Raw genomic sequence first — 27,821 nt, 5'->3', positions numbered from 1 at the left:
TTGTTTTATTCTTTTATTGCATTAATAAAGATATTAGATTGTTTATTGGCCTCCGTGTTGGTTTCCAGTGCTCACACAGTCTAGGGGCGTTACAGATACGCATATGAGGAAGGTTCGAACGTTGGAGTGTACGGTTCTGTTTTAGATTGAAACTCATGCTTGCGATGCTGATGGACTTAATTCTGCCCTCAATTACGGTGGGTGCTTTTTAATCCTGAACTCACTTGACCCTGTCCCCACCTTGCAAATCATCTGCCCTGTAACTGGTCTGCTTCATTTAATCCTTCCATTTTGCCAGGTGTTTAGAATTTTCCTCCCTACCGCCAAGTTATTTTAACTCAAAGGCTTCTGCAGCTCCAGTTCTGAAGTCAAGGTTTGATTTATGCCTGAAATCCATCTGTCTGGCCAGGCTTGAATAGTTCCCTTTAATGACACACGAATTGCTTGTCAGGCGGCTGTCCGTGGCACGGCTGGTGTTTGGAACACACAGTAATTGCTTCATTTATACACTCACATGTACAAGTGAGCATGACTAATCTGAAGAAATGTCTCTATTTTTAAGACCGTTCCCTCCTTTCCTTCCCCTATAAACATTAAAAATGATGAACAAGACGGTAAATATGGTCTCCTGCGTCAAGAGCAGGTGGTGCTAATGGCTGCTAAAGCATCCCTAAAGGGAGAGAATGGGAACTCGCCATAAATTATGGGGCATTTCTGCTTCTGAAAATAAATAAATAAAGCTTGCCTCTGGTGTTGAAATTTTAAAAATGGAGGAGGACCATTTTGGCAAAAGACATATTGTGTGAAGCACAGTTCTTTGCAAATTGCTACCCTGTTTCCCCTAAAATAAGACATCCCCAGAAAATAAGACCTAGTAGAAGTTTTGCTGAATTGCTAAATATAAAGCCTCTCCTGAAAGTAAGACCTAGCAAAGGTTTTGTTTGGAAGCATGCCCGCCGAACAGAGCACCAGAACATGCAGGATCGGTAAATGTACGTACCATAGATGATTGTACATAGAAATATTGGTAGTAACAAGAAATGCTTGATAGGATTCACAGTTTGTCTGGTTAGGCTGGTTTGTGATGACAACTACTGTACAGTATATAATAAATGTTCATTTTTTTGTTCAACAATAAATGTGAATTCTTCTTCATGGAAAAATAAGGCATCCCCTGAAAATAAGACCTAGAGCATCTTTGGGAGCAAAAATTAATACAAGACACTGTCTTATTTTCAGGGAAATACGGTATGCTTCTTTTCTCAACTGTTCTTTTTTTAAAAAAATAAATTTTTATTAAATATATTTATACAAGAAAATAGGTTGCAACAATCATTGTCACTGAGGGAAAGGAAACTGTCGGGGAAATGGGTGAAACAACGAAAACCATAACATCTGATGTGTAACATAGACGTGTATGCGACAAAACACAAGAAAACAAAGACAGAAAAAAATAGCTTAAAAAAGAGAGTCAAAAAAAGAGGAAGAAAAAAAAAGAAAAAAAAGAAAAAACAATAAATAACACAAGAACAAAACAAAACAGAACCACCGAAGGTCTAAGTTGTGATTACATACATACAAGAAACAAAACAAAAAAATCAACAACATAAAATTGACTTCCATCTATTGTGTGTTGATTCCTATATTAATCTCTTAATATCTACTGTGCTCTTTTCTCTCTTTTCTTATCTATTCTCAACTGTTCTTAAGGTAAAGGTAAAGGTTTCTGACGTTAAGTCCAGGCATGTCTGACTCTGGGGGTTGGTGCTCATTTCCATTTCTAAGCCGAAGAATCTGCGTTGTCCGTAGACACCTCCAAGGTCATGTGGCCACTGGCATGACTGCATGGAGCGCCCTTACCTTCCCACCAGAGCGGTACCTATTGATCTACTCACATTTGCACATTTGCACTTTAACACACTTCGCCACCGGGGCTCCTTAGGAGGCTATTACTTTGAGGCGTCCATACGCGACCAGGGAAAAGATGTCTAGTTGACATATCTGGGCCCATGCACTGTGGAAATAATGTTTTCTTTGTTGACCAGTTAGGCCAAGCACACAGAAGGAAGTGCTATTGTCACCACTGGAAAATTCACCTTTGCACAAGGTATTATTAAGAAGATGATATATTCCCTCTACTAAAACCATTCTTAGTACAAGTTAGGCTTTCCACAAAAGCATGTGCCTGCCACAGCAGTCAGATGTGCAAATTAAGCCCATATTGACTTTTCAATGACCAATAAAGCAATCAAGTAATCTATAGACATAATAAAAGTGAAAAATGGGTTGTTGTATGTTTTCCAGGCTGTATGTCCAAGTTCTAGAAGTATTCTCTCCTGACGTTTCGCCCACATCTATGGCAGGCATCCTCAGAGGTTGTGAGGTATGGAGAAACTCAGCAAGGAAGGTTTATATATATCTGTGGGAAGTCCAGGGTGAGGGAAGAACTCTTGTCAGAGCACCTGATGAACCAACTTGGACACAGTATATTATTTGAGAACACAGAAATGCTTGAACATTCCAACAACTATCATGTCAGATTACACAGAGAGGCCACTGAAATCCACAAGCATGTGGACAACTTCAACAGAAAGGAGGAAACCGTGAAAATGAACAAAATCTGAACAAAATCTTAACAATGAACAAAATAAGAAGCAACACTCTGAGACATGGGAACTTGGGGCAGCTAACAAAGGATGCCCCCAGGTAGAAAGTAGCCAGTAGATGAAGCCATTCAATGCAAATTAGGGTGATTAACTGCAACATTCATGCTGGCCTCCAACTGATAACAGTTCTTCCCACACCCTGGATATATTTAACCTTCCTTGCTGAGGATGCCTGCCATAGATGTGGGCAAAACATCAGGAGAGAACATGGCCATATAGCCCAGAAAACATACAACAACCCTGTGATCCCGACCATGAAAGACTTCGACAACACAAAGTGAAAAATGTGTCTATGTGGCGGGGATGTCCACTTGCACAGACAGCCTCCCACCTCCACCATCAGCTGTAGTTCCCACTGAGCAGGAGGCACCCATGGCTACCAGTATTAAAAAACTAAAAAATCAGAACAGTAAATCAGAAGCACTAACATGCAGGTTATAGTGAGCGCCATGAACATGTACACAGCAATTGCATTATAGACAGTAAAAGAGATGACCTCATTATTATTACTGAAGAGGGGAAAAACAGTAATCACGTAAAACAGTTTTTATTCCTAACTTTTGCCTGAAGCCATCCCACATCGGTTGCACCCTCTTCTCGTCTGCAAGAAATTTCACCAAATCTTTTTCACGATCACCGCAGCTTAACATCATAGAGACCACAATCTTTCCACTCACACAAAATTCCCATGAAACATCAGAGAATGTGGTCCAGTACTGTTTCCTACCATCAATGAAAGTAGCCAGAAGCAACCTTCTGTTTATGCCTTGATATAACAAGAAACTTCTGATCTAATTGAGAGGCAGAAACCTGTTTCTAAACTAGCTGTTACATTTCCCATCTTGGTACAGTAGAGTCTCACTTATCCAAACTAAACGGGCCGGCAGAAGCTTGGATAAGCGAATATCTTGGATAATAAGGATTAAGCCTATTAAACATCAAATTAGGTTATGATTTTACAAATTAAGCACCAAAACATCATGTTTAACAACAAATTTGACAGAAAAAGTAGTTCAATACGCAGTAATGTTATGTTGTAGAATCATAGAATCTGTCTGGGCCCATAACCCAATTGTCAGAGTTATTACATATGCAGCACAGCAGCAGTTGGATGGAGTCATAGAATCATAGAATCATAGAATAGTAGAGTTGGAAGAGACCTCATGGGCCATCCAGTCCAACCCCCCGCTAAGAAGCAGGAAATCGCATTCAAAGCACCCCCGACAGATGGCCATCCAGCCTCTGCTTAAAAGCCTCCAAAGAAGGAGCCTCCACCACAGTCCAGGGAAGAGAGTTCCCAGCCCTCACTGTGAGGAAGTAAAATTACTGTATTTATTTATTAATTTATTTATTTTTCAAACTTATATGCCACCACTCCCCTAGGGCTCAGAGCAGCTTACAAGAACCAACTAAAATCAACAATTTAAAAAAAAAATCTTAAAAACATCTTTAAAAACATCTTAAAAACATCCTAAAAGCACCTTTTAAAACATCAACAACAGAACTCAACAGCCTGCCAAAACAGGTGTGTCTTACATGCCCTGCGGAAGGCCGACAAGTCCCGCAAGGCACGAACTTCAGGTGGCAGGGTGTTACAGAGAGACGGCGCCACTACTGAAAAGGCTTTGCGTCTAGTTGCAGTTAGACGCAAGGTCTTAAAACTGGGGACTTCCAACAGGTCTTGGTCCTCAGAACGGAGGGATCTCTGGGGTTTGTAGGGAGTGAGGCAGTCCCTCAGGTACATCGGCCCTGGACCATGTAAGGCCATGAAGGTAAGTACCATCACTTTGAAAGTGATCCGGTGCTCAATTGGCAACCAGTGCAGCTGCCGTAAGATTGGTGTTATGTGGCATCTTATCGGGACTCCGGCAAGGAGCCGGGCAGCTGCATTTTGCACCAATTTGAGCTTCCGGATCACCGACACAGGAAGGCCAATGTAAAGGGCATTACAGTAATCCAGTCTCAAGATGACCGTAGCCTGGATCACTGTAGCCAGGTTGTCCCTAGACAGATAGGGGCCCAGCCGTCTAGCCTGCCGAAGATGAAAAAAGGCAGTTTTGGTAATGGCGGAGACCTGGGCCTCCATCCAGGCCTGTAGCGAGGGGGCGGTTTTAGGGGTTCAACCCCCCTCCCCCCCGAAATTTTTCAGGTTATAAAAAAACCTGGTTTACTCATGAATTTTAACTGGTTAACCAAATCCCCATGCTAAGTCTATGAGACGCAAAACATTAAGAGTCCCTCCAGGCACTATCTCAAGCAGATATTGACAGGTTTGTAGCGGGGAGAGGTGTGTGCTAGGGGTTCAACCCCCCCCCCCCGAAATTTTCAAAACCCCTCCCGAATTTTTTTTCTGGCTATGGCCCTACCTCCATCGTCAATGAAGAGTCCAAGAGGACTCCCAGACTCTTTACCAGTAAAGACGGGCGTAGCACTTCGCCATCCAGGGTTGGCAACTGGATATCCCCACTGCCCGGTCGGCCCAGCCATAGGATCTCCGTCTTTGCTGGATTCACCCTCAACCTACTGGAACACAACCATCCAATAATGGCCTCGAGGCACTGATGAAAACTGTCGGGTACAGACTCCGGTTGGCCTTCCATCTTTAACACAAGCTGAGTGTCGTCAGCATATTGCTAACACTCGAGCCCGAAATCTCGGACCAGCTGAGCAAGTGGTCGGATATAGATGTTAAAGAACAGAGGGGAGAGAATGGCCCCCTGAGGAACCCCACAATGTAGAGGGGACCTCTCAGAGACCAGGCCTCCCCTCTCCACTCGCTATCCATGGTTGTGAAGAAAGGAGGACAGCCAATTATTATTATTATTATTATTATTATTATTATTATTATTATTATTATTAAACTTTATTTGTACCCTGCTAGCATCTCCCGAAGGACTCGATGCGGCTTACAAAGGCCAAAGCCTCAACACACAATATAACAATACAAACAAAAGCAAATTAAAAGAATTAAAACAGTATAAACCACAAGCAATAACAATACGCTAAAACACAATAGAACTGGGCCGGGCCAGAATAATGGGTACAAGATTAAAAGTGCTGGTGTGACAGGTGATATATAAGGCTTATAGGGCAAGTGCAGAGTGCGATATGCGATCTTAATTCTAATAATATGCTTATGGGACTTGGTATTGGAGATTTCCTGTTAATCTGGGAAGGCACATTGGAACAGCCAATTCAAAGCTGTCCCCCTAACTCCAGCAACGGCAAGGCGGTGGGTCAGACGATTGTGATTTACAAATTTAGCACCAAAATATCATGATATATTGAAAACAATGGCTACAAAAATGGCTTGGATAATCCAGAAGCTTGGATAAGCAAGGCTTGGATAAGTGAGACTCTACTGTACTACCGTAAGACTGATATAACATTGAGCAGATATTACACCATAGATAAAACACAAGATGCCACTGTCATTTCCCCTTAACCAATGGCTGCTGTTCTGACCTTTGTGCCCGGAGGTCGGTGATTTCTTCCTCGATGTCCAGCAGAGTGGCTGCATGAGCCATCACCTTCTGGCTGCAGGGCAAGGATTTCAGCTGCAGAACCAGGAGTCCGAGGCAGAACTTGGCTCCCATCTCCTCCAGTTCATGAGTCCCAAGCTGTAGACCCTGTTGCAAAACAGCAGAAACCTTCAGCACTGTGGAGGAAGTTAGGACTGAAGTACTCTCTGGACTTAAATCTAACTAGAACAAAAAATGCACAACAAAGGAAGTAAAGCACTAGCAGGCTCGACCTGTCACCTCTTCTCTCCATAGGTGTTGAGAGTCGTTTTATGGAGCGGAAAGTTCCATCTAGGTTTTAAAATGCCGCCAAACATGACTAATTCAGTCTGATTTTGGAAGCCAAGTTGGGGCCAAGATTGGTGGCTGGCCAGCGGGAGAGCAAACATGCTCCAAACTTTCATTTGTGATGCTGGATAGAGAGTTTGGCACCTTTAACGCTCAGAGTAAAATAACTATTCCATGGACATGGGAGACACCAGGTATCTTTGAATGTCAAGACATATTAATATTTGGATGGGAAGCCAGGGAACTTGGGAAGCCAGACACGTTTAGGGGGGAAATGCATTAATAATAATCTATATATATAAAAGGGTAATGAAATTTCGGCCTAGGACAAAACAACAAAACTACACATCCCAGAAACACTAAACTTGGCTGCACAACCCCTCATTCATGCCTCTACGTTCATACAACAAAAAGAAAAGAAAAATAAAATCCTAATTAGAGGGAGAAGAATAATTGTTTTTATCCAATTGCTGCCAGTTAGAAGGCTAAGCTCCGCCCACTTGGTCTCCTAGCAACCCACTCAGCCCAGGGGACAGGCAGAGTTAGGCCTCACTTAGGCCTCTTCCACACTGCCTATAAAATACAAATAATCAGATTTTAACTGTATTACAGTATATGGCAGTGTAGACTCAAGGCCCTTCCACACAGCTATATAACCCATTTATAATCTTAGATTATCTGCTTTGAACTGGATTATCTTGATTCCACACTGCCATATAATACACTTCAGTGTGCATTTTATACAGCTGTGCAGAAGGGGCCTCATATAATCCAGTTCTAAGCAGATAATATACGATTATAAATATAATATATAAAAATACTATGATATAATAAAACAGAACAACATAATCTCTAAAACCAGGGCATAAATAAATAAAGAGCAACACTCTGAAAGCATAAGCCACAGCAACGCATGGCTGGGCAAAGCTAGTAATAATATAATAATAATAACTTTATTTTTATACCCCGCCCCATCTCCCCGAAGGGACTCGGGGCAGCTTACATGGGGCCTAGCCCGATAAAACAATCAATATCAGTAACACGACTATAAAACAATTATACCAGTAAAACATCAATAGCAATAAAACAATCGTTAAAATCGGCAAGAAGCATACGAAAAACATACAATATTAAAACAAGAGACTAATTCATAAAATCCAGAACAGAATGTGCCGGTAGAAATGGACAATAAAGTGCAAAATAGCATTTCAAATTATACTCCCAGTGGCCACGTTAGCTGGTGGATTCTGGGAATTGCAATCCAAAAACGTATTTTCCAAAGCTCTGTAAACTGGAAAGATGAATCCTATCCATGAAGTCAATCTCAATGAAAAGTGTGTTAGGAGAAGCAGAGCTAAGATAATTCCCTTTCCTTCATGCACCTACTCCAGTGGTTCTAACCTGTGGGTCCTCAGGTGTTTTGGTCTGCAACTCCCAGAAATCCCAGCCAGTTTACCAGCTATTTGAGATTTCTGGGAGTTGAAGGCCAAAACATCTGGGAACCCACAGGTTGAGAACCACTGATCTACTCTGTAATCTTACATAATGTCTGGAGAAAACTTAGATTGGACGACAGTGTTCCCTCGCTACTTTGCGGTTCACTTTTCGCGCCCTCGCTGTTTCATGGGTTTATAATAAACACTAAAATAATACGAGGACTATCCAGAAAGTAGATTACGTTTTGGAATTTAAAATGAGCAAAGTATAGGAGAAAACATTTACCATATGCAGTCGAAAGCCACACCCAAATACCACTTCTCAACACAGTCGCCATTCAAATCTAGGCACTTATCATAGCGATGAATGAGCTTTGCAACTCCTTCCCCACTAAATTCTGCCACTTGCATCCTCAACTAGTCGGTCTCCCCTTCCGCAGCAGCAGAATTTAGTGGGGAAGGAGTTGCAAAGTTCATTCATCGCTATGGTAAGTGCCTAGATTTGAATGCCGACTACGTGAGATGTGGTATTTGGGTGTGGCTTTCAACGGCATATGGTAAATGTTTTCTCCTATACTTTGTTCATTTTTAATTCCAAAATGTAATCTACTTTGTGGATAGCCCTTGTAGTATAAATCATAAAATATTATTATATATCCCTCATTTATTTATGTATGTATGTATTTATTTATTTACAGTATTTATATTCCCCCCTTCTCACCCCGAAGGGGACTCAGGGCGGATTACAATAAACACATATATGGCAAACATTCAATGCCAACAGACAAACAACATATATAGACAGACACAGAGGCATTTAACTTTTTTTCCCCCAGCTTCACGATTCCAGCCACAGGGGGAGCTGTTGCTTCACTGTCCACTAGTGGCTGTACTTCCTCATTCCTTTCCTTGTGTTTTGCTGGCAGTTTTTATGATGTTGTAAATTAGTTAAATTAGCCTCCCGCGTAAAGCGTACCTAAATTTCCCTACTTGACAGATGCAACTGTCTTTCTGGGCTGCGTAGGTCAACAGTAAGCTGGGCTATTTAATGGTCGGGGGCTTAACCCGACCCGGGCTTCGAAGTCATGACCTCTCGGTCAGTAGTGATTTATTGCAGCTGGTTACTAGCCAGCTGCGCCACAGCCCGGCCCTTTCTGCATCCTTCCTAAGGAGAAGTCTAAGGAAGGGAGAGAAAAGGAGGCTGAAGCAACTTTGTTTTCGCCTCACAAGGCAGTGGTGGGAGTACACATGCGCATGCTTGAGAGGCGAGGAGGGGACAGAGACGCTACTCACCGATAAGATTGTAAACAACACAAATATAGCATCCCTACTTTGAGGATTTTCACTTTTTACGGGTGGTCCTGGAAAGTAACCCCTGCGATAAGTGAGGGAACACTGTATTGCAGAAGCAAAGCTAATGACAATTCCAGTAGAAACACATGTTTAGGTTGTTCCATTGGCTAACCACAACTTCATTTGGGCTCCCCACCTGAGCATAGCAATATCTTGGCTCCAGCCAATAGTGTGCCATGCTGTTCCCTTCTTCCTCCTACTTAGGCTTCCCAAGAAGGCATAAACTACCTTGTACTCATTAACAGGAGCAGAAATTAACAAGAAAGAGGGCCAAGAGACCCTAGGCAAATCATGAAGTGTTTTTAAAATATCAATACTAAAGCAATTACAAGATAAACACCTAAGAAAGGGCCATATCCTATTCAGTTTTAGTGGCTTTCTGGCACAGAAAGAAAGAAGAGGTCCCAATGGCAAGAGCATTCCCTTCACCTCCAATTATACATGTGTTTAATCTCCATTGCTAAAATGTGATCTTTACACATATTACATTTTGGCAATGTAACTTGCAGGTTTTTTTTATTCAAAATTCACACAGGGGCAAAACAACTTCATTGGGTGTTTCCATATGTCAAGTCATAATTTCTGTTCAAAAATCTATACTGCTTTAAAAATATATTGGTTGAGGAACCCTCATCCAGAATTCTGAAATCTAAAAATCTTCCAGAATCCAAAATCGGATGGCTCAGATAGCAACAACTTTGCTTTCAATGTACTCATGCTTTTGTTTCACACACAAACATTATTGAAAATATTATACAGTAGAGTCTCACCTATCCAACATAAATGGGCCAGCAGAATATTGGATAAGCAAAAAAGTTGGATAATAAGGAGGGATTAAGGAAAAGCCTATTAAACATTAAATCTATATATATAAAAGAGTGATGGCATCAGGGCAGCGGACAAAACAACAAAACTACAGGCCCCCCAACCTCGAAATTTGACAACACAACCCATCATCCACGGCTCTAGGTTGATACAAAAAAAAAGAAAAAATAAAGTCCTAATTGCAGGGAAAGGAATAATAAGTTTTATCCAATTGCTGCCAGTTTGAAGGCTAAGCTCCGCCCACTTGGTCTCCTAGCAACCTACTCAGCCTAGGGGACAGGCACAGTTAGGCCTCACTTAGGCCTCTTCCACAGATTATCAGATTTTAACTGGATTATATGGCAGTGTAGACTCAAGGCCCTTCAGCTATATAACCCATTTAGAATCTTATATTATCTGCTTTGAACTGGATTATCTTGACTCCACACTGCCATATAATCCACTTCAGTGTGCATACTAAACATAAAGACAACGATACAACAGACATTCAATACCACCACTACCTCAACAATTTCTCACCAACACCACCAGACAACGCCACAGCAACGCGTGGCCGGGCACAGCTAGTTACATTATGATTTTACAAATTAAGCACCAAAACATCATGTTTTACAACAAATTGACAGAAAAAAAAAACAGTTCAATACATTGTAACATTATGTAGGAATTGCTGTATTTACAAACTTAGCACCAAAATTTCACATGTATTGAAAAATTGGCTACAAAAACACTACTAATAGGTAGTTGGATAATACAGAACATTGGATACGTGAAGATTGGATAAGTGAGACTCTACTGTATATGAAATTATGTATAAGATGTGTATGAAACATAAATGAATTCCATGCCAAGACATGCTCTCCTTTATGTAACTACTGTATATGCCAACACTTGCATTTCAAAATATTATTATTATTATTATTATTATTATTATTATTATTATTATTATTATTATTATTATTATTATTATTACACAGCAAACAAGATAGATATGCTGGATTTCATATCACAAAATCACAAGTCGAACACTTCCCAAGTGTCTAGGACTGTGTGATGTATTTTTGGATGATGCGTGCAGATCCCAGCAGGGTGGCCTTTTGCAGCTGGCAAAACATTATTATTATTATTATTATTATTATTATTATTATTATTATTATTATTATTTTATGATACGAAATCCAGCATATCTATCTTGTTTGCTGTGTCATAATAAAATAACAACAACAACAACAACAAGTCCCCTTGGGGAGAAGGGCAGGGTAGAAATATTGGAAATAAAAATAATAACAATAATAACAATAATAATACATCACACAGTCCTAAACACTTGGGAAATGTTTGACTTGTGATTTTGTAATACGAAATCCAGCATATCTATCTCATTTGCTGTGTCATGCTATGTCTTTGTGTCAATATTAATAAAACACTTTATTTATATTCCGCTTTATCTCACTCGAGGGACTCAGAGCAGATCACAGTTTACGTATATAAGGCAAACTTTCAATGCCTTTTTACACAATGAACAACAACATATAATACAAAGACAGACCAAGGTAAAAACCTTCCCTTTCCATCTCCGGCGTTTGGAGGCAATGCTCAACTCTAGCCATGGGGAGGTGCTCTTGTTCCATGCTGAGGAGCCTGTTGTCGATAGACTATCTCCAAATATTGCTGGCATGTCTGCATGGCTCAATCCTTTTACCTCCCTGCCAAGGTGGTACCTATTGATCTACTGGTGTTACATGGTTTTGAACTGCTAGGTAGGCAGAAGCTAGAGCTCACTCGGGATCACAGCTTCGAACGGCTTCGAGACCTCCAAAGACCATCTAGATGGTCTCATAAGACCATAGATAAGGAAAGTGACCTCCAAAAGCCATCTAGATGGTCTCATAAGACCATAGATAAGGAAAGTGACCTCCAAAAGCCATCTAGATGGTCTCAATAAGACCATAGATAAGGAAAGTGACCTCCAAAAGCCATCAAGATGGTCTCATAAGACCATAGATAAGGAAAGTGACCTCCAAAAGCCATCTAGATGGTCTCATAGGACCATAGATAAGGAAAGTGACCTCCAAAAGCCATCAAGATGGTCTCATAAGACCATAGATAAGGAAAGTGACCTCCAAAAGCCATCTAGATGGTCTCAATAAGACCATAGGTAAGGAAAGGGATCCTCAAAGACCATCTAGACCAGGGGTCCCCAAACTAAGGCCCAGGGGCCAGATACGGCCCTCCAAGGTCATTTACCTGGCCCCCGCCCTCAGTCTTAGACTTAGGTTCACCCAAAGTCTGAAATGACTTAAAGGCACACAACAACAACAATCCTACTTAACTTGACTATCTCATTAGCCAGAAGCAGGCCCACACTTCCCATTGAAATCCTGAAAGATTTACAATATGTTGGTTAAAACTGTTTTTACTTTTAAATATTGTATTGTTCTTTCATTTACTAATATTGTGCTATGGTAATAATATAATATATTGTGTATACATATAATATTGATAATAACTTATTTATTTATTTATTGCAGTATTTCTATCCCCACCCTTCTCACCCAATAGGGGACTCAGGGTGGCTAATAAGAATAATACAATATAATAATATTGTATAATATAATAATATATTATTGACGATGACACTTTTAAAAACCATTTTGGGGGACATCCCTCTGAAGCAGAAGCAGGGGATTTGATTCCTATTTTGGTCAGGTGTCATTTGTGGACCATGCTTCGGACTCCGTCTCGATTTGTATGTACAGTAGAGTTTCGCTTTTCCAACGTAAACGGGCTGGCAGAACATTGGATAAGCGAATATGTTGGATAATAAGGTGAGATTAAGGAGAATCCTATTAAACATCAAATTATGTTATGATTTTACAAATGAAGCACTAAAACATCATGTTATACAACAAATTTGATAGAAAAAGTAGTTCAATACACAGTAATACTATGTAGTAATTACTGTATTTACGAATTTAGCACCAAAATATCACGATGTATTGAAAACATTGACTACAAAAATGCATTGGATAATCCAGAACATTGGATAAGCGAGTGTTAGATAAGTGAGACTCTACCGGACCATGTTTTGCACTTGTCATGGATAGCATCTTGGACTCTCTGCTTTTAATGTTTTGAACTTCTGGCCTTAATGCTTGAAAAACCTCTGATTTTGATGTTTCGACATTTCAAATCGCTGGTCTGTGACCATAATGAATAAATCCATTCATAAATTTTCATTCATTCACGGGTGGAGAGGAAGAATGAAATTGCATCTGTCAACTCTTCTACACAAGAGTGCATGGGAGAGAAAAGGGAAGAGGAAGGAAGTTGTGCTGATCTGGGCAACAGTTGCTTTTCTGCCATCAGTCTGATTCAAGGTGAAGCCAGCACAATATAGCCAAAGGTTATGTTCTCCACTTCAAGTGAAACCGATCCAGCTGACACAAACCCTTCAAAAATAATGAAAAACTCCAGCAGGTGAAGCTGACTTTAGCTTTTCCATAGTTTCAGTGAGCAAACCAGCACTGACTCTTCAGCAGGCGACTGTGAACTTGTTTGGCTCTTCTCATTCCTGCTTCACAGTGATTTCGAAAAACTCAGCGACTGAAATGAAACAGCAGTAGGGTTCTCATTTGCTCTCGGCAGGTCACCAACCTGTTCTCTGTTATTTCCAGTGAGGGTTTCTTTCCCCCCGAGGGCTGCGGGAATTGGACCTCACTTACACGGATGAAAAATGAGAAAGCTCCTCTGCTTTGGCCCACCTTGTGCATTTCGGAGCTGCCACGTGGGAGTGAAGAACAGCATCAGTACTCTGCCGTTGAGTACAAGCCCCTCCTCACTGCCATCTTATTGACACTTAGTCCCGGATCCCACTGCTACCAAGAAGGATTTCCTTCATAACAGCAATGGTCTAGTTCCAATATTGTGAGCAGCTTTCAGGGAGAGCTGCAATTCATTTCTCAGCTAGTGTGATACTCTAGGCTGCATGAGCACTGGAAACCAGACACCAAGCCAATAAACAATCTAATATCTTTATTAAAGAATTGAAGAAATAAAACAAAAGTAAGCAGAATATATAGTCCAACAATAGACCTTCTGGGAAAGGTCAAATATAGTCCAGTATTATAAAGTCCAATGTCCAGTATTAGAGTTTAAAGATGATAATCCAATTAACCGAAACACACTCAAACTTCCAAGCAGTTTGAGTGGAGAATAATCCAGGTCTTTTGCAAGGGTCTCAGGAAGCTAGTCCAAGGCAAAGGAATTCAAGGCAAGGGAAGGAAACAAGGCAAGGCAAGGCTGAAGATAGTGGATCCAAACATGGTCCAGACTTGACTAGAAGGCGAGGCGCATTGCCCGGTCTACTCGAGAGTAGAGCGCCACAAGGAACTAGAAGCGAAGTTAATCCTCCAACTGACACGTTGACACCGCACTGGCTAGCTAGCGCGCAGAACTTTTAAGGGACTTCAAATCTCCCTTCAAAACAGGTGTCCAACACTTTTCCCAAGGGAAAAACTGGCTAGAGACAACATCTCCGCCAGATGCGAGCCTCCCTGGAAACTCTCAAGGGAAACGGGTTAGTCAGAGGTTTCTCTGACTGCTAATCTCGCGCTTCTCCGTAAGTTAGCCTTCTCCAAGCGACTTGTTTCCCAAAACAGCCTCCTATCAAAGGGAGGGGAACTGCTGGGAACAGGCTCAGTTTCAAGGGCTTTTTTAATGAGCTTCGGGCTCGAACTGTCAACAGGGAGCATCTGGAAGGGGACAGAATCTTGCTGATCCGGCATAAACCCCATATTCTCGTCACTCTGGTCCGCAATGAATACAGGGTCATGGCCCGAGGGTCTCTGGGACATCACAACTAGTGGCATGTAGAAAAGGCTATTACAAATATTCAAAAAGGGAAATAACATTTATTTCTATTTATTTATTTATTTATTTCACGTCAAAAGCATTGTATAAACAAATAAGTTTACAACTGATAACATAAAGGGATCACTGTGTTTTAGATCAAATAGTTGTAGATCAAAAACGGGCAACAGCTACTGCATTGCCTGCTGCTTTAAACATGAGTCTGGGAATGGTGGGCAAGCATACAAATGTGAAGTTGTTTGTTCTGCTTCACAATCGCACAAGCTGCAGGATTCCTCTAGGTAGTGTCATTTTGCCAGGTTGTCTTTTGAATTGCCTGATTTTGCTGCCCACAGGGATATTGTTGCTGGAGGAACATTAAACTTTTCTCATGAAACTTTTCCTTGATTTACGTCTACTGGGAGGAGGCTGGTAGCCATACAGTGGGTGGCTTTCACAGCGTTCAACTTTATTTCTGTCTCAATTGGCAGCAACTTCCATTCAGTGCTACATTCACCTGCTTTGCATTATGCCAGATGGGGCAGCGATACTCAACAGTTGAGTCAGATAAGGCCAGGGCTGACGTTCTTATTCATTTTGAGTCTGCACTCCATGTGCTATTAGTAAGTGCCTGCAGGATATCATTGCATGCAGCAACTGTCAGGCGATGCTGGAATAGGGAGTTAAATCGATCGTCCGTCACCCTGACTGTTTGACGAGTCAGTTCTCTCTGTCTGCTCATCCGAAGGACCACTTGATGCAGCAGCAAAAGTGGCACCAACAAAACAACACCTTTTGTTTCACTGCTGATCCCAGCAGGTCTAATTACTTTATTTTACAAGTTATTTACAATTACTTAAAGCCACATGGCCCGTATTCTCTGCTTGGCGAGGCTGTTATCAGCACAAGCAGTTCCTCAGTTCATGATGAAAGTTCCAGCCAGACAGTTCAAACGGAAGCCCTGACCTATTGGCCCTGTGGGCAATCAATCAAGCTGGCTTGTGCTTAACCCATGCACTGCTGTAATGCTCTGTCAGAAACACAGTTGCAAACACCCAACAGCATAACTTGATATAACATTTCACTTTAACAACAGAACACACTAACAGCTACTTGGTGCTTGGTGTTCGCACAGTATTTCCTAAATGTTAGTGTTCAATCTAAGGTGACATTAAGATATTTAGGGTGGGAACAGCATTCAAGCTCTTCAGAAACCTTCATTTTCCTGTTTGCTTCACAATGACGTAGATGGAAAGCACACACTTGTGTCTTAGCAGGGTTAGGCTTCAGGCCTTTGTAGTAGCTGGAGAGATCTTTCAGGGTTGGTTTTCAACTGTCTCGAAGCCTTTTGATTTTATTGTTAGGCCAAGGCCATCAGCACATATAAAGCTCTTTGTGAGTAGTGGTTGTGGCTCATTGTAAGTAAAAATATTAGACAAGGTTGGTGCAAGAACCTTGAGGTAGACCATTCTTTTGCCTCCAAATTAGACTTATTTTTCATAAAGACAGGAGGCTGGATCTACACTGTGATATAATCCAGTTCACATCACATAATCTGGATTCAGAAGACAGATTATATGGCAGTGTAGATCCAGCCTGGGACAAAATGAGCAAAAATGGTTCTCAGCACAAACTTTTGTAGTCCTAAATTTTCTTATTTTCTCCTTCCACTTTCTTCTCCTTCCACTTTCCTTCTCCATCCTCTGCTTACTTCAATTGCTTACCCTGTAGGCTCAGCCAAAAGAAAAAGGCTGCATCTTCTCCAGATTTTGTGCAAATCCTCATTTTTTGCCACTTTGACTGCAATCTAACGTTGCTTGGTTACAGGTGTGCCAATATGGGGCCAGGCTGTGGCGCAGCTGGCTAGTAAGCAGCTGCTATAAATCACTACTGAGCGAGAGGTCATGAGTTCGAAGCCCAGGTCGGATTAAGCCCCCAACCATTAATAGCCCCGGCTTGCTGTTGACCTATGCAGCCCCGAAAGACAGTTGCACCTGTCAATTAGGGAAATTTAGGGACGCTTTATGCGGGAGGCTAATTTACAACACCATAAAACTGCCAGCAAAACAAGAGGAAAGGAATGAGGAAGTACAGCCACTACTGGACGGTGAAGCAACAGCTCCCCCTGTGGCCGGAATCGTGAAGCTGGAAAAATGTTAAAAATGCCTCTGAGTCTGTCTAATGTATGTTGTTGTCTGTTGGCATTGAATGTTTGCCATATATGTGTTCATTGTAATCCGCCCTGAGTCCCCTTCGGGGTGAGAAAGAAGGGCGGGATATAAATACTGTAAATAAATAAATAATAAATAAATATGTATTTGTGGAGAGTGTGAAAAAGTATGAAAAGGAAGAGGCAATCATGAAATAGGAAGAAGGTGGTACAGGCAGTTCAGGGAGGGGAGTTTCAAGGTTCATGAAAGCGATGGCCGATTTGAATTCAAATTCAAATTGGTTTGCAAAAAAGCCAAGTCAATTTTCAGCATGGAGGTTGGAGGGAACAGCTCTGTTTACTTTTGGATTAATCCAATTTGTGACAAGAGGATCTCACCTGTCCTTAAAAACCTTGTTGATGTTGCAGGTACGATCATCAGCTGTGTGCTTGCAAAGGAAGTGGGGGGGGGGGGCACAGAGGCCAATTTGGGCCGAGGAAAGGCAGAAGACATCCGCCCGTTTTGAATGCTGCAGCTAGTTTCCACATTTGCAGAAGGCAAATTCGCAGAAGGTAGTGTTATGGATGACTCCTATTAGTATGCCTTCTGAGATCTTGCTGATGGAATTAGCGGGAAGGAGACTGTCAATTTATTTCTAGCCAGCCTCAGGGCATTAGCGATGCATGTGTGTGTGTAACGCTGTTGTGATGCAAAGAGCATCCATCATGCATACATGTAGAGACTGGCTGGAAACATGGTGGATAATGCAAAACAAAGCACTCTCCCTTTGAGAGAACACCTGGATTATTCTCCTGCCCTCTGGAGGTTCATATTTCAAACTTGGAAGCAGCAAATTCTCTTGGCCTCCCTCTCATTGAAATCCTCATTTTGTCCATTACGTTTTGGAGCTTGCTGCTCCTTTACATGCATCTCCTGAACCACACCTTCTCCACTTTTAAATGCAAACTTTGTCCAAGCATTTTTGGTTTTTACCCATGGTCGTACCCAAGGGCCTACATTTTAATGTGTTTCTGTCCAGTCGGATGGATCCACGGGAGACCAGTTGTTTAATAATGGAAAAGGTGGTGTTTGCAAACACATTGAAACCAAACATTAGATCTTTTTGAGCACTTATTTGCATAGTTTTGGTATCCTGACTCTGGGCTGTGGCGCAGCTGGCTAGTAACCAGCTGCAATAAATCACTACTGACCGAGAGGTCATGAGTTCGAAGCCCGGGTCGGATTATGTCCCCGACCATTAAATAGCCTGGCTTGCTGTTGACCTATGCAGCCCCAAAAGACAGTTGCATCTGTCAATTAGGGAAATTTAGGTACGCTTTATGCGGGAGGCTAATTTAACTAATTCACAACACCATAAAACTGCCAGCAAAACACGAGGAAAGGAATGAGGAAGTATAGCCACTAGTGGATGGTGAAGCAACAGCTCCCCCTGTGGCCGGAATCGTGAAGCTGGAAAAATGTTAAATGCCTCTGTGTCTGTCTATACTGTATGTTGTTTGTCTGTTGGCATTGAATGTCTGCCATATATATGTTCATTGTAATCTGCCTTGAGTCCCCTTCGGGGTGAGAAGGGCGGAATATAAATACGGTAAATATTTAAGTGCTAATGACTTTCTGCTTGCCCTGAATCCTTACTTAGACGATCCCTTATTATCCGAGTATGATGGTCCTCCAGGTGTGGTGTCTTGGCGGTGGGTACACAAGTGACTGTGGAGTCCTATTCTTGACCCACATGTTCTACCACAGTAAGGACATTGGTTTCCAGATGGAAAGCCGTCCCGGTCAGGGTTGGCTTGACATGCCTTCCTCTTGGCATGTTTCTCCCTTTCGCCCTCCATGTGTGCTCTTCAGATTCCACAACACTGCTGGTCACAGCTGACCTCCAGTTAGAGCACTCGAGGGCCATGGCTTCCCAGTTCTCTCTTGATGTCTATGCCACAGTTTTTAAGGTTAGCTGTAAGCCCATATTTCAATCTCTTTTCCTGTCCACCAACATTCTGTTTTCCGTTCTTGAGTTGGGAGTAGAGTAGCTGCTTTGGGAGATGGTGATCAGGCATTCGGACAACATGGCCTTCAGTCCAGGCAATAAATATATGGGCCGGGCTGTGGTGCAGCTGGCTAGTAACCAGCTGCAATAAATCACTACTGACCGAGAGGTCATGAGTTCGAAGCCCGGGTCGGGTTAAGCCCCCGACCATTAAATAGCCCGGCTTGCTGTTGACCTATGCAGCCCCGAAAGACAGTTGCATTTGTCAAGTAGGGAAATTTAGATACGCTTTATGCGGGAGGCTAATTTAACTAATTTACAACACCATAAAACTGCCAGCAAAACACGAGGAAAGGAATGAGGAAGTACAGCCACTAGTGGACGGTGAAGCAACAGCTCCCCCTGTGGCCAGAATCGTGAAGCTGGAAAAAAATGTTAAATGCCTCTGTGTCTATCTATATATGTTGTTTGTCTGTTGGCATTGAATGTTTGAAATATATGTGTTTATTGTAATCCGCCCTGAGTTCCCTTGGGGGTGAGAAGGGCAGAATATAAATACTGCAAATAAATAAATAAATAACGCTGGTGGTCTTTGCTTCTTCCAACACACTGACATTTGGCCACCTGTCTTCCCAAGAGATTTGTAGGATTTTTTGGAGGCAATGCTGATGGAATTGTTTCAGGAGTTGAGTGTGATGTCTGTAGATAGTCCACATTTCGCATACAGCTTAATGGTGTGACATTAGAAAATGTTGACCATTTCCGCTCCCTTGGCAGCCAACATTGACACTGAAATACAACACTGACCGAGCTCTGCGAGTGCAGCATTTCTCCAAATGAAGCAGAGAGTGTTTGAGGATTGGGACATCCATAGGGACACCAAGGGGCTTGTTTATAAAGCTATTGTCCTCCCAACTCTGTTATATGCCCTGAATCCACCCTCAAGGTGTCTCCTGAATACTTTCCAATAGACACCACCCTTCATCGGTCACTAACCGTTTTCTAGAAGACACATTTCCTCTGCAAACAATATTATGCCTGGTATATTTTCTTTGGTTTTGAATCAAGCTGCTTTCAATCTTTTCTCTACAGTTGCTGTATCTAACAAAGAGCTCTCTCTCTCTCATATACACCTCCCTTTTCCCTCCTTGTATTTCAGACCGTAAGGACTTAAGGGCAGGGATTTTACTCTTTCAAGTGCTATGTGCAATGATACTGCTAAATTAATAAAAATAACACTAGTCACCTTTCACTATCGTCAGGAAGAAGAGAGGGGGAAAACCCAACAGTCTGATGATCTTGCTGAGTTACAAAGGAAAAGCTTGTTCCTTATTTGAAGTGAATCAAACGTGTGAGCAAGGACCTTCCAGCCAAGAGTCTCCAACTGTTACTCTTGAGCTGTCAGGTTTATCAAAGCAATGAGAGACCCTAATAGGACAGCTAACCACAGACACAGCAATTACAATCTGGTTATTTCACAGGTACATTATCATTTCTATTATTAACATTTATCACATTTCGGCTCACAGACAGCGAGTTTTTTTTTTTTATTAATTCTCTTCATTTTCCCGAATCACGCTCTCAGGAATCATAAAGCTACAGGAATCATTTTAACACTGTTTGTGCCATGTTATTTCCCAAGTCTATTGGTATAATGCGGAGTAAAGTTCAAGGAACCAATGTAAATGAACGGCACAGCACACAAGTTTTCATCTGTGTTGTTGTGGGAGGTTTAGCACCAGTTTCCTCTTCTTTTCTCTTTGATAATGATGATGATGATGATGATGATGATGATGATGATGATGATGATGATAATACTGCCATTATAAACTGGCATTATAAACTGAACACAGGCAGAACTGGACAATTTGGACAGAAAAACAAGAAAACTCATGACCATCATTCACTGCACCCTCGCAGTGATGTTGACCAACTATATCTGCCTAGAAGATCAGGGGGCAGAGGACTCTTACAAGGAAAACAAGCAGTCAAAGAAGAAGAACATGTCCTGGCAAAATATGTAAAGCAAAGTGAAGAACCTGCTTTGATTGAAGTCAAAAATCAGAAACTCCTCAAAGCAGAGCAGACAAAAAACCAGTACAAGAAAACCACACTACAAACTAGAGCTGACAACTTGTCATGGAAAGTTCCTTGACAAAATTGAAGGAAAAGCTGATAAGGAGAAGACCTGGCTCTGGCTCACGAATGGGACACTGAAGAAGGAGACAGAAGGCCTGATCCTTGCAGCCCAGGAGCAAGACATCAGGACAAAGGCAATTAAGACCAAGATCGAAAAATCAGCTGATGACCCAAAATGCAGACTGTGCAAGGAAACCGACGAAACCATTGATCATATCCTCAGCACAGACAGACTACAAACAGAGGCACAACCATGTGGCTGAAATGATTCATTGGAACTTATGCCTCAAGTACCACCTCCCAGCAGCAAAGAACTGGTGGGATCACAAACCTGCAAAAGTATTGGAAAATGAGCTCGCAAAGATACTGTGGGACTTCTGAATCCAGACTGACAAAGTTCTGGAACACAACACACCAGACATCACAATTGTGGAAAAGAAAAAGGTTTGGATCATTGATGTTGCCATCTCAGGTGACAGTCGCATTGACGAAAAACAACAGGAAAAACTCAGCCGCTCTCAGGACCTCAAGATGGAACTTCAAAGACTCTGGCAGAAACCAGAGTAGGTGGTCCCGGTGGTGATGGGCACACTGGGTGCCGTGCCAAAAGATCTCAGCCGGCATTTGGAAACAATAGGCATTGACAAAATTACAATCTGCCAACTGCAAAAGGCCACCCTGCTGGGATCTGCACGTATCATCCGAAAATACATCACACAGTCCTAGACACTTGGGAAGTGTTCGACTTGTGATTTTGTGATACGAAATCCAGCATATCTACCTTGCTTGCTGTGTCATACAATAAAATAATAATAATAATAATTTGGAAACAATAGACATTGACAAAATTACGATCTGCCAACTGCAAAAGGCCACCCTACTGGGATCTGCGCGCATCATCTGAAAATACATCACACAGTCCTAGATAATTGGGAAGTGTTCGACTTGAGATTTTGTGATACGAAATCCAGCATATCAATCTTGTTTGCTGTGTCAGACAATATAATAATAAACAGATTGAAAGATATGGTGGGAGTGAGAAGTTGCCATGCATTTGGGAACGGGTTGGGTCGATACAGGGAACGCCGTGGATGTAGCCTACCTGGATTTCAGTAAGGCCTTCGACAAAGTCCCCCACGACCTTCTGGCAAACAAACTAATGTGGGCTAGACAAAACTACGGTTAGGTGGATCTGTAATTGGCTAAGCAAATGAACCCAAAGTGGAGTGCCGCAGGGCTCCGTCCTGGGCCCGGTTCTGTTCAACATCTTCATTAACGACTTAGACGAAGGGTTAGAAGGCACGATCATCAAGTTTGCAGACGACACCAAACTGGGAGGGAGAGCCAACACTCCAGAAGACAGGAGCAGAATTCAAAACGATCTTGACAGACTAGAGAGATGGGCCGAAACTAACAAAATGAAGTTCAACAGGGACAAATGCAAGAGACTTCACTTCGGCAGAAAAAATGGAAATCAAAGATACAGAATGGGGGACGCCTGGCTCGACAGCAGTGTGTGCGAAAAAGACCTTGGAGTCCTCGTGGACAACAAGTTAAACATGAGCCTACAATGTGATGCGGCAGCTAAAAAAGCCAATGGGATTCTGGCCTGCATCAATAGGGGAATAGCGTCTAGATCCAGGGAAGTCCTGCTCCCCTCTATTCTGCCTTGGTCAGACCACACCTGGAATCACACTGTGTCCAATTCTGGGCACCGCAGATGAAGGGAGATGTTGACAAGCTGGAAAGCGTCCAGAGGAGGGCAACTAAAATGATCAAAGGTCTGGAGAACAAGCTCTATGAGGAGCGGCTTAAAGAGCTGGGCATGTTTAGCCTGCAGAAGAGAAGGCTGAGAGGAGACATGATAGCCATGTACAAATACGTGAAGGGAAGTCATAGGGAGGAGGGAGGGAGCTTGTTTTCTGCTGCCCTGCAGACTAGGACGCGGAACAATGGCTTCAAACTACAGGAAAGGAGATTCCACCTGAACATCAGGAAGAACTTCCTCACTGTGAGAAGGGCTGTTCGACAGTGGAACTCTCTCCCCGGGGCCGTGGTGGAGGCTCCTTCTTTGGAGGCTTTTAAGCAGAGGCTGGATGGCCATCTGTCGGGGGTGCTTTGAATGCGATTTCCTGCTTCTTAGCAGGGGGTTGGACTAGATGGCCCAAGAGGTCTCTTCCAACTCTACTATTCTATGATTCTATGATTCTATTTAGCTACGAGAAGCATCACAGTGGACTTCTCTGGGCAAGAATAAGAAGTATGCCCCTGAAATACACAGAACTTTATTCTGTTTTGGTCAAACATCTCCTGGAATGACCCGGCGTCCAGTTCTGGGCACTGAAAAATTCAAGAAGGATATGGACAAATTGGAACATGTCCAGAGAAGGGCAACCAAAAAATGATCAAAGGTCTGGAAGCCAAACACTTTGAGGAGAGGCAAAGTGAGTCAGGTATGTCTCGCTGGGAAAAGAGAAGGTTAAGAGGTTTACGATAGTCATGTTTAATATTTGAACAGATGCCATATTGAGGAGGGAATGAACTCATTTCCAGTTTGGTACTTAATGCAAATCCCTTGCCCTTTGGATGAATCCTGGCTGTGTTATTTGCTTTAATAAAATCCACAGGTTAATTATGGGCCCCATTTAAGCGGGGCTTCTTTTCTCCTCTCTGTTTAATTCCATCAAGGGTCCTCTTCAGCTTGTGTTGTGTTACAAAGCAAGAGGACAACCTTCTGCATGCCGCATAATAACCCAGGTAATGACTTCACAAACCTTTTCATCTCATAAGCCTCATACACTTGAGCAGGCATTGATGAATAGCTGCCTGGTAACATGTCTATTATGGCATCCCTTTCATTTCTACCCGTTGTGCAAGTTTACAAGTACAGATGGAAAGCCCATCTAAGGGCGAAATTGCACACAATATATCACCCCACTCCCTGTGTTTTTAATGATGAATATTTTTTTTTGCTATGATTTGAACATAGAAGGAAATTCTCACAACTGAGCAGAACCTGGAAGATTGAGGCTCATATGGCTAAGCATCTGTGGCCAAGGTGCCCAAACTACTAGGAAAGCAGAGGAGGAACATGAGATTTGCAGAAAAAAATAAAATACACGGCAACAACTGATATTAGAGAAAATTGGTACAAGATGCTATACCGCTGGTATTACACCCCGGAAAGTTCCAATGAATCATTTGGGCCACATAGTTGTGGCTCTGTTTGTAGTCTGTCTGTGCGATTTTCTTACAGCAATTGAGGATATGATCAATGGTTTTGTCAGTTTCCTTGCATAGTCTGCATTTTGGGTCATCAGCTGATTTTTCGATCTTGGCCTTTATTATTATTATTATTATTATTATTATTATTATTATTTGCAAGACTGTTTTCTGCTGCCATGGAGACTAGGAACAATGGCTTCAAATGACCGGAAAGGAGATTCCACCTGAATATTAGGAAGACCCTCCCAACTGTGGGAGCTGTTCAGCAGTGGAACTCTCTGCCCCGGAGTGTGGTGGAGGCCCCTACTTTGGAGGCTTTTAAGCAGAGGCTGGATGGCCATCTGTCGGGGGTGCTTTGAATGTGATTTTCCAGCTTCTTGGCAGAATGGGGTTGGATTGGATGGGCCACCAGGTCCCTTCCAATTCTAGGATTCTATGATTCCTTTCTGATGCTTGAAGTTGAGGACAACTCACATTCAAAACCACCAAGCAAGCCGATACATTTCATCCCTTACTCTTTTTCCCCTCTACTCGTATTGTTACAATGGTGACATTTCGAAGTGAAATATCACAGGCATCCAAAAAGATGCTCACAAGCTTCTCCTTTTATAGAACCGATCCACTGAGGTTGAGCAGGAGCAAACAGTGTGGTTGTGTGTCATTTTGAATGTCAAATGTTTTCGACCTTTTTGCCTGTGGCATCTGTTCTGAATTCCACCGAACAAATAATGGAAGAAGAAACGATCATTCAGTCATTTGGAGCTGGTTTTGCACCGTCGTTTTCTCCTCCCTCCCTCTCCCTCTCAGTGGTGTCTGTGCAAGGAACCGAATATCATATAGCTTCCCCCAGTTTGTTGCACAGGATTACCGAAAAAAGCTTTGCGCCAGGGCAATGCACTTCCAACTCCTGGCGCAGATTAGACTGCCAGTGTGAAGAGTGTGTCAAAGCGAGTGGGAGAAAAAACGAGAATGGCAAAGTGATCATTATGTTTAACAGCCCCACACTTCTGTAATCTGTTAAGATACCCTCTAAAACAGGCCTGGGAAAGAGAACAAGGGGTTCCGTGTTCTCCAGAGAACTTTAGGGGATATTCTTAGCTCAGACAGGAAACATGGTGTCTGATGAATATGTAGGAAACCCTGAAAACACTGGAAAGTAAAACTTGATCCGGTGAGAAAATTGTTAATGTGGGATTTGTGTATTGGTAGTCTGGAAAGAGTTAATTGCTGAGAAGCTGTGTTGACCTTGGTGTGTGGCTGGAGCTGGGGAGTATCCAGACACAAGTGTTTGTACATTACTGATTGCATCAGTTCAGTTCTGTTCTGAGTTGTGTTGAGTTCTGTTCTGCTGTCTGCTGAGAAGTCAAGTCCTGTGTCCATTGTCTGCAAGTCTGTTTGTCTTGTACAGTAAAACTTTGTATATAGTTTTACCATCGTCTCTGATGTCTCTTCGTTCTCCATTCCACTGACTCCATCCAACTGCTGCTGTGCTGCGTAATAACTCTGACAATTGGGTTATGGGCCCAGACTGACCAGTTCCTAGACTGCCCAGATCCTAGCCTGGACCAGAGTTCTGGAGTTTGGAGTGGAGAGAAAGTTGGAGCTGTAAATCTAGAAGCTTGAGGGGGAGACTGACAGAAGCTGCTGAAAATGTGGAACCATCAGTGGCTGGGCTGAAACTCGAGAGCGAGGGTCTCCGGAAGGTGAGAGGATGGCTGCCTCAAATTCACTGACAATGATTGAGAAATTAAATGACCATAACTATAAATTAAATGATTGAGAAATTAAATGACCATAACCAGTTCTCTGCTCCGCTACCCCTGGCCAAATCTATTAGGCTGTGCGTTGTTTTGTTCTCTGGCATTGACTCCAAAGAAAATCTGGCGGAGGTTCTCCTTTTCCCCATTCTCTCCCATACATTTTTGTCTTCTAGCAAAGACTATATGCAAAGTTTCAAAGAGACACTGGGGTTTTGAAAACATCTTTGGGATTCCTTCAGAGCACATAAGGAAGGGAAGAGAAAGAGGCAAAAAGAAGAAAATGGTATCTGTGCTAAGCATGTGCCAAACACATGCTAGAGTGGATATTTAAAGGTATGTTTAGCAGTCCTGTAGGTCCCCTGGTGGCACAGTGTGTTAAAGTGCTGAGCTGCTGAACTTGCGGACCAAAAGGTCCCAGGTTCAAATCCCGGGAACGAAATGAGCGCCTGCTGTTAGCCCCAGCTCCTGCCAACCTAGCAGTTCGAAAACATGCAAATGTGAGTAGATCAATAGGTACCACTCCGGCGGGAAGGTAACGGTGCTCCATGCAGTCCGTTCAGTTCAGCAATTTATTACGGTCTATGACCAGAATATATGGAAATGGGCACAGGTGCCCGAAAAGGGGAATCGCAGTTCCCATAAAAGTCAGATAAAAGAACAAGTTAAAAGCATGCTATAATAAAAACAAATTAAAAGCAGACTATTAGCAGCGTCAGCTAATAGTAAATATCGGTCCACTAAGAGGCTCTGGAGGGGGGGGGGATAGAGGGAGCATTTGCAGTCTTTCAGTTATAACAGATTGCTCTGGCTACAGGCCCTGTGGGGTCAGTTATCATCCGTCTGATGGAAATTGCTGCCGCACAGAACCTGGCGACACTATAGGTTATTGCAGAACAGGAGTCTGAGAGCAGCAGAGAGGTGTAGTATCTTTCAGTGCGTCCTGGATGTTTTAAAAGCCAAGGAGTGATGAAATTGATTCTAATATCTCTATAAAACATACACTGGAGGAGCACGTGCTCGATTGTTTCGATATGGCCAGACTCACAAGGGCATAGTCTCTCCGGAGCAGGGGTCTTCCGGATGGGAGGGCGTGGCATCTTGCAAGAGTGAAGGCTTCACAATGATTAGGCACCTCCAGGTTTGTTGAATAAGCCATGGGAGCGATGGTATATCTGTTGTCTGCACTAATGTTAAAGACTGGAGAGCAAGCTAAATCAGATTGTCGCTCTGTGTCCAGGATCCATTGTCTGATGTGGACCTTAGCTTGGTCCCATCCCATGCTTAGTAGATGTTTTTGAGAGAAGCCTAGAGTTACGATTTTTTTTTTTTTTGCAAAGTTTGGGCTCCATGCAGTCATGCCGGCCACATGACCTTGGAGGTGTCTATGGACAACGCCGGCTCTTCGGCTTAGAAAAAGGAGATGAGCACCAACCCCCAGAGTTGGTCACGGCTGGACTTAACATCAGGGGAAACCTTTACCTTTACCTTTAGCAGTCCAGTTGAGGTATATGCGCTTTCCATAACGCCTCTGGGCTTTCCCAAAAAGACATATGGAAATCCAGTCATGGTCAGATGAAACCAGTCATGGTCAGATCAGAA

The 27,821-nt window shown here is 42.6% G+C and overlaps 1 protein-coding gene across 2 annotated transcripts in view; it reads right to left on the bottom strand.

Moving 5' to 3' along the window:
• agbl1 (AGBL carboxypeptidase 1) overlaps positions 1 to 27,821 on the bottom strand; it is a 581,450-nt gene that overhangs the window by 156,398 nt on the left and 397,231 nt on the right. For both annotated transcript variants that reach the window (XM_062963555.1, XM_062963554.1), the window contains exon 22: positions 6,132 to 6,295. In XM_062963555.1, coding sequence (XP_062819625.1) covers positions 6,132 to 6,295 — 164 coding nt within the window. The remainder of the gene's footprint in view (positions 1 to 6,131; positions 6,296 to 27,821) is intronic.

Source organism: Anolis carolinensis, unplaced genomic scaffold, assembly GCF_035594765.1.
Source record: "Anolis carolinensis isolate JA03-04 unplaced genomic scaffold, rAnoCar3.1.pri scaffold_11, whole genome shotgun sequence".
NCBI lineage: Eukaryota > Metazoa > Chordata > Lepidosauria > Squamata > Dactyloidae > Anolis > Anolis carolinensis.
This window is presented reverse-complemented; position numbering and strand designations above follow the sequence as displayed.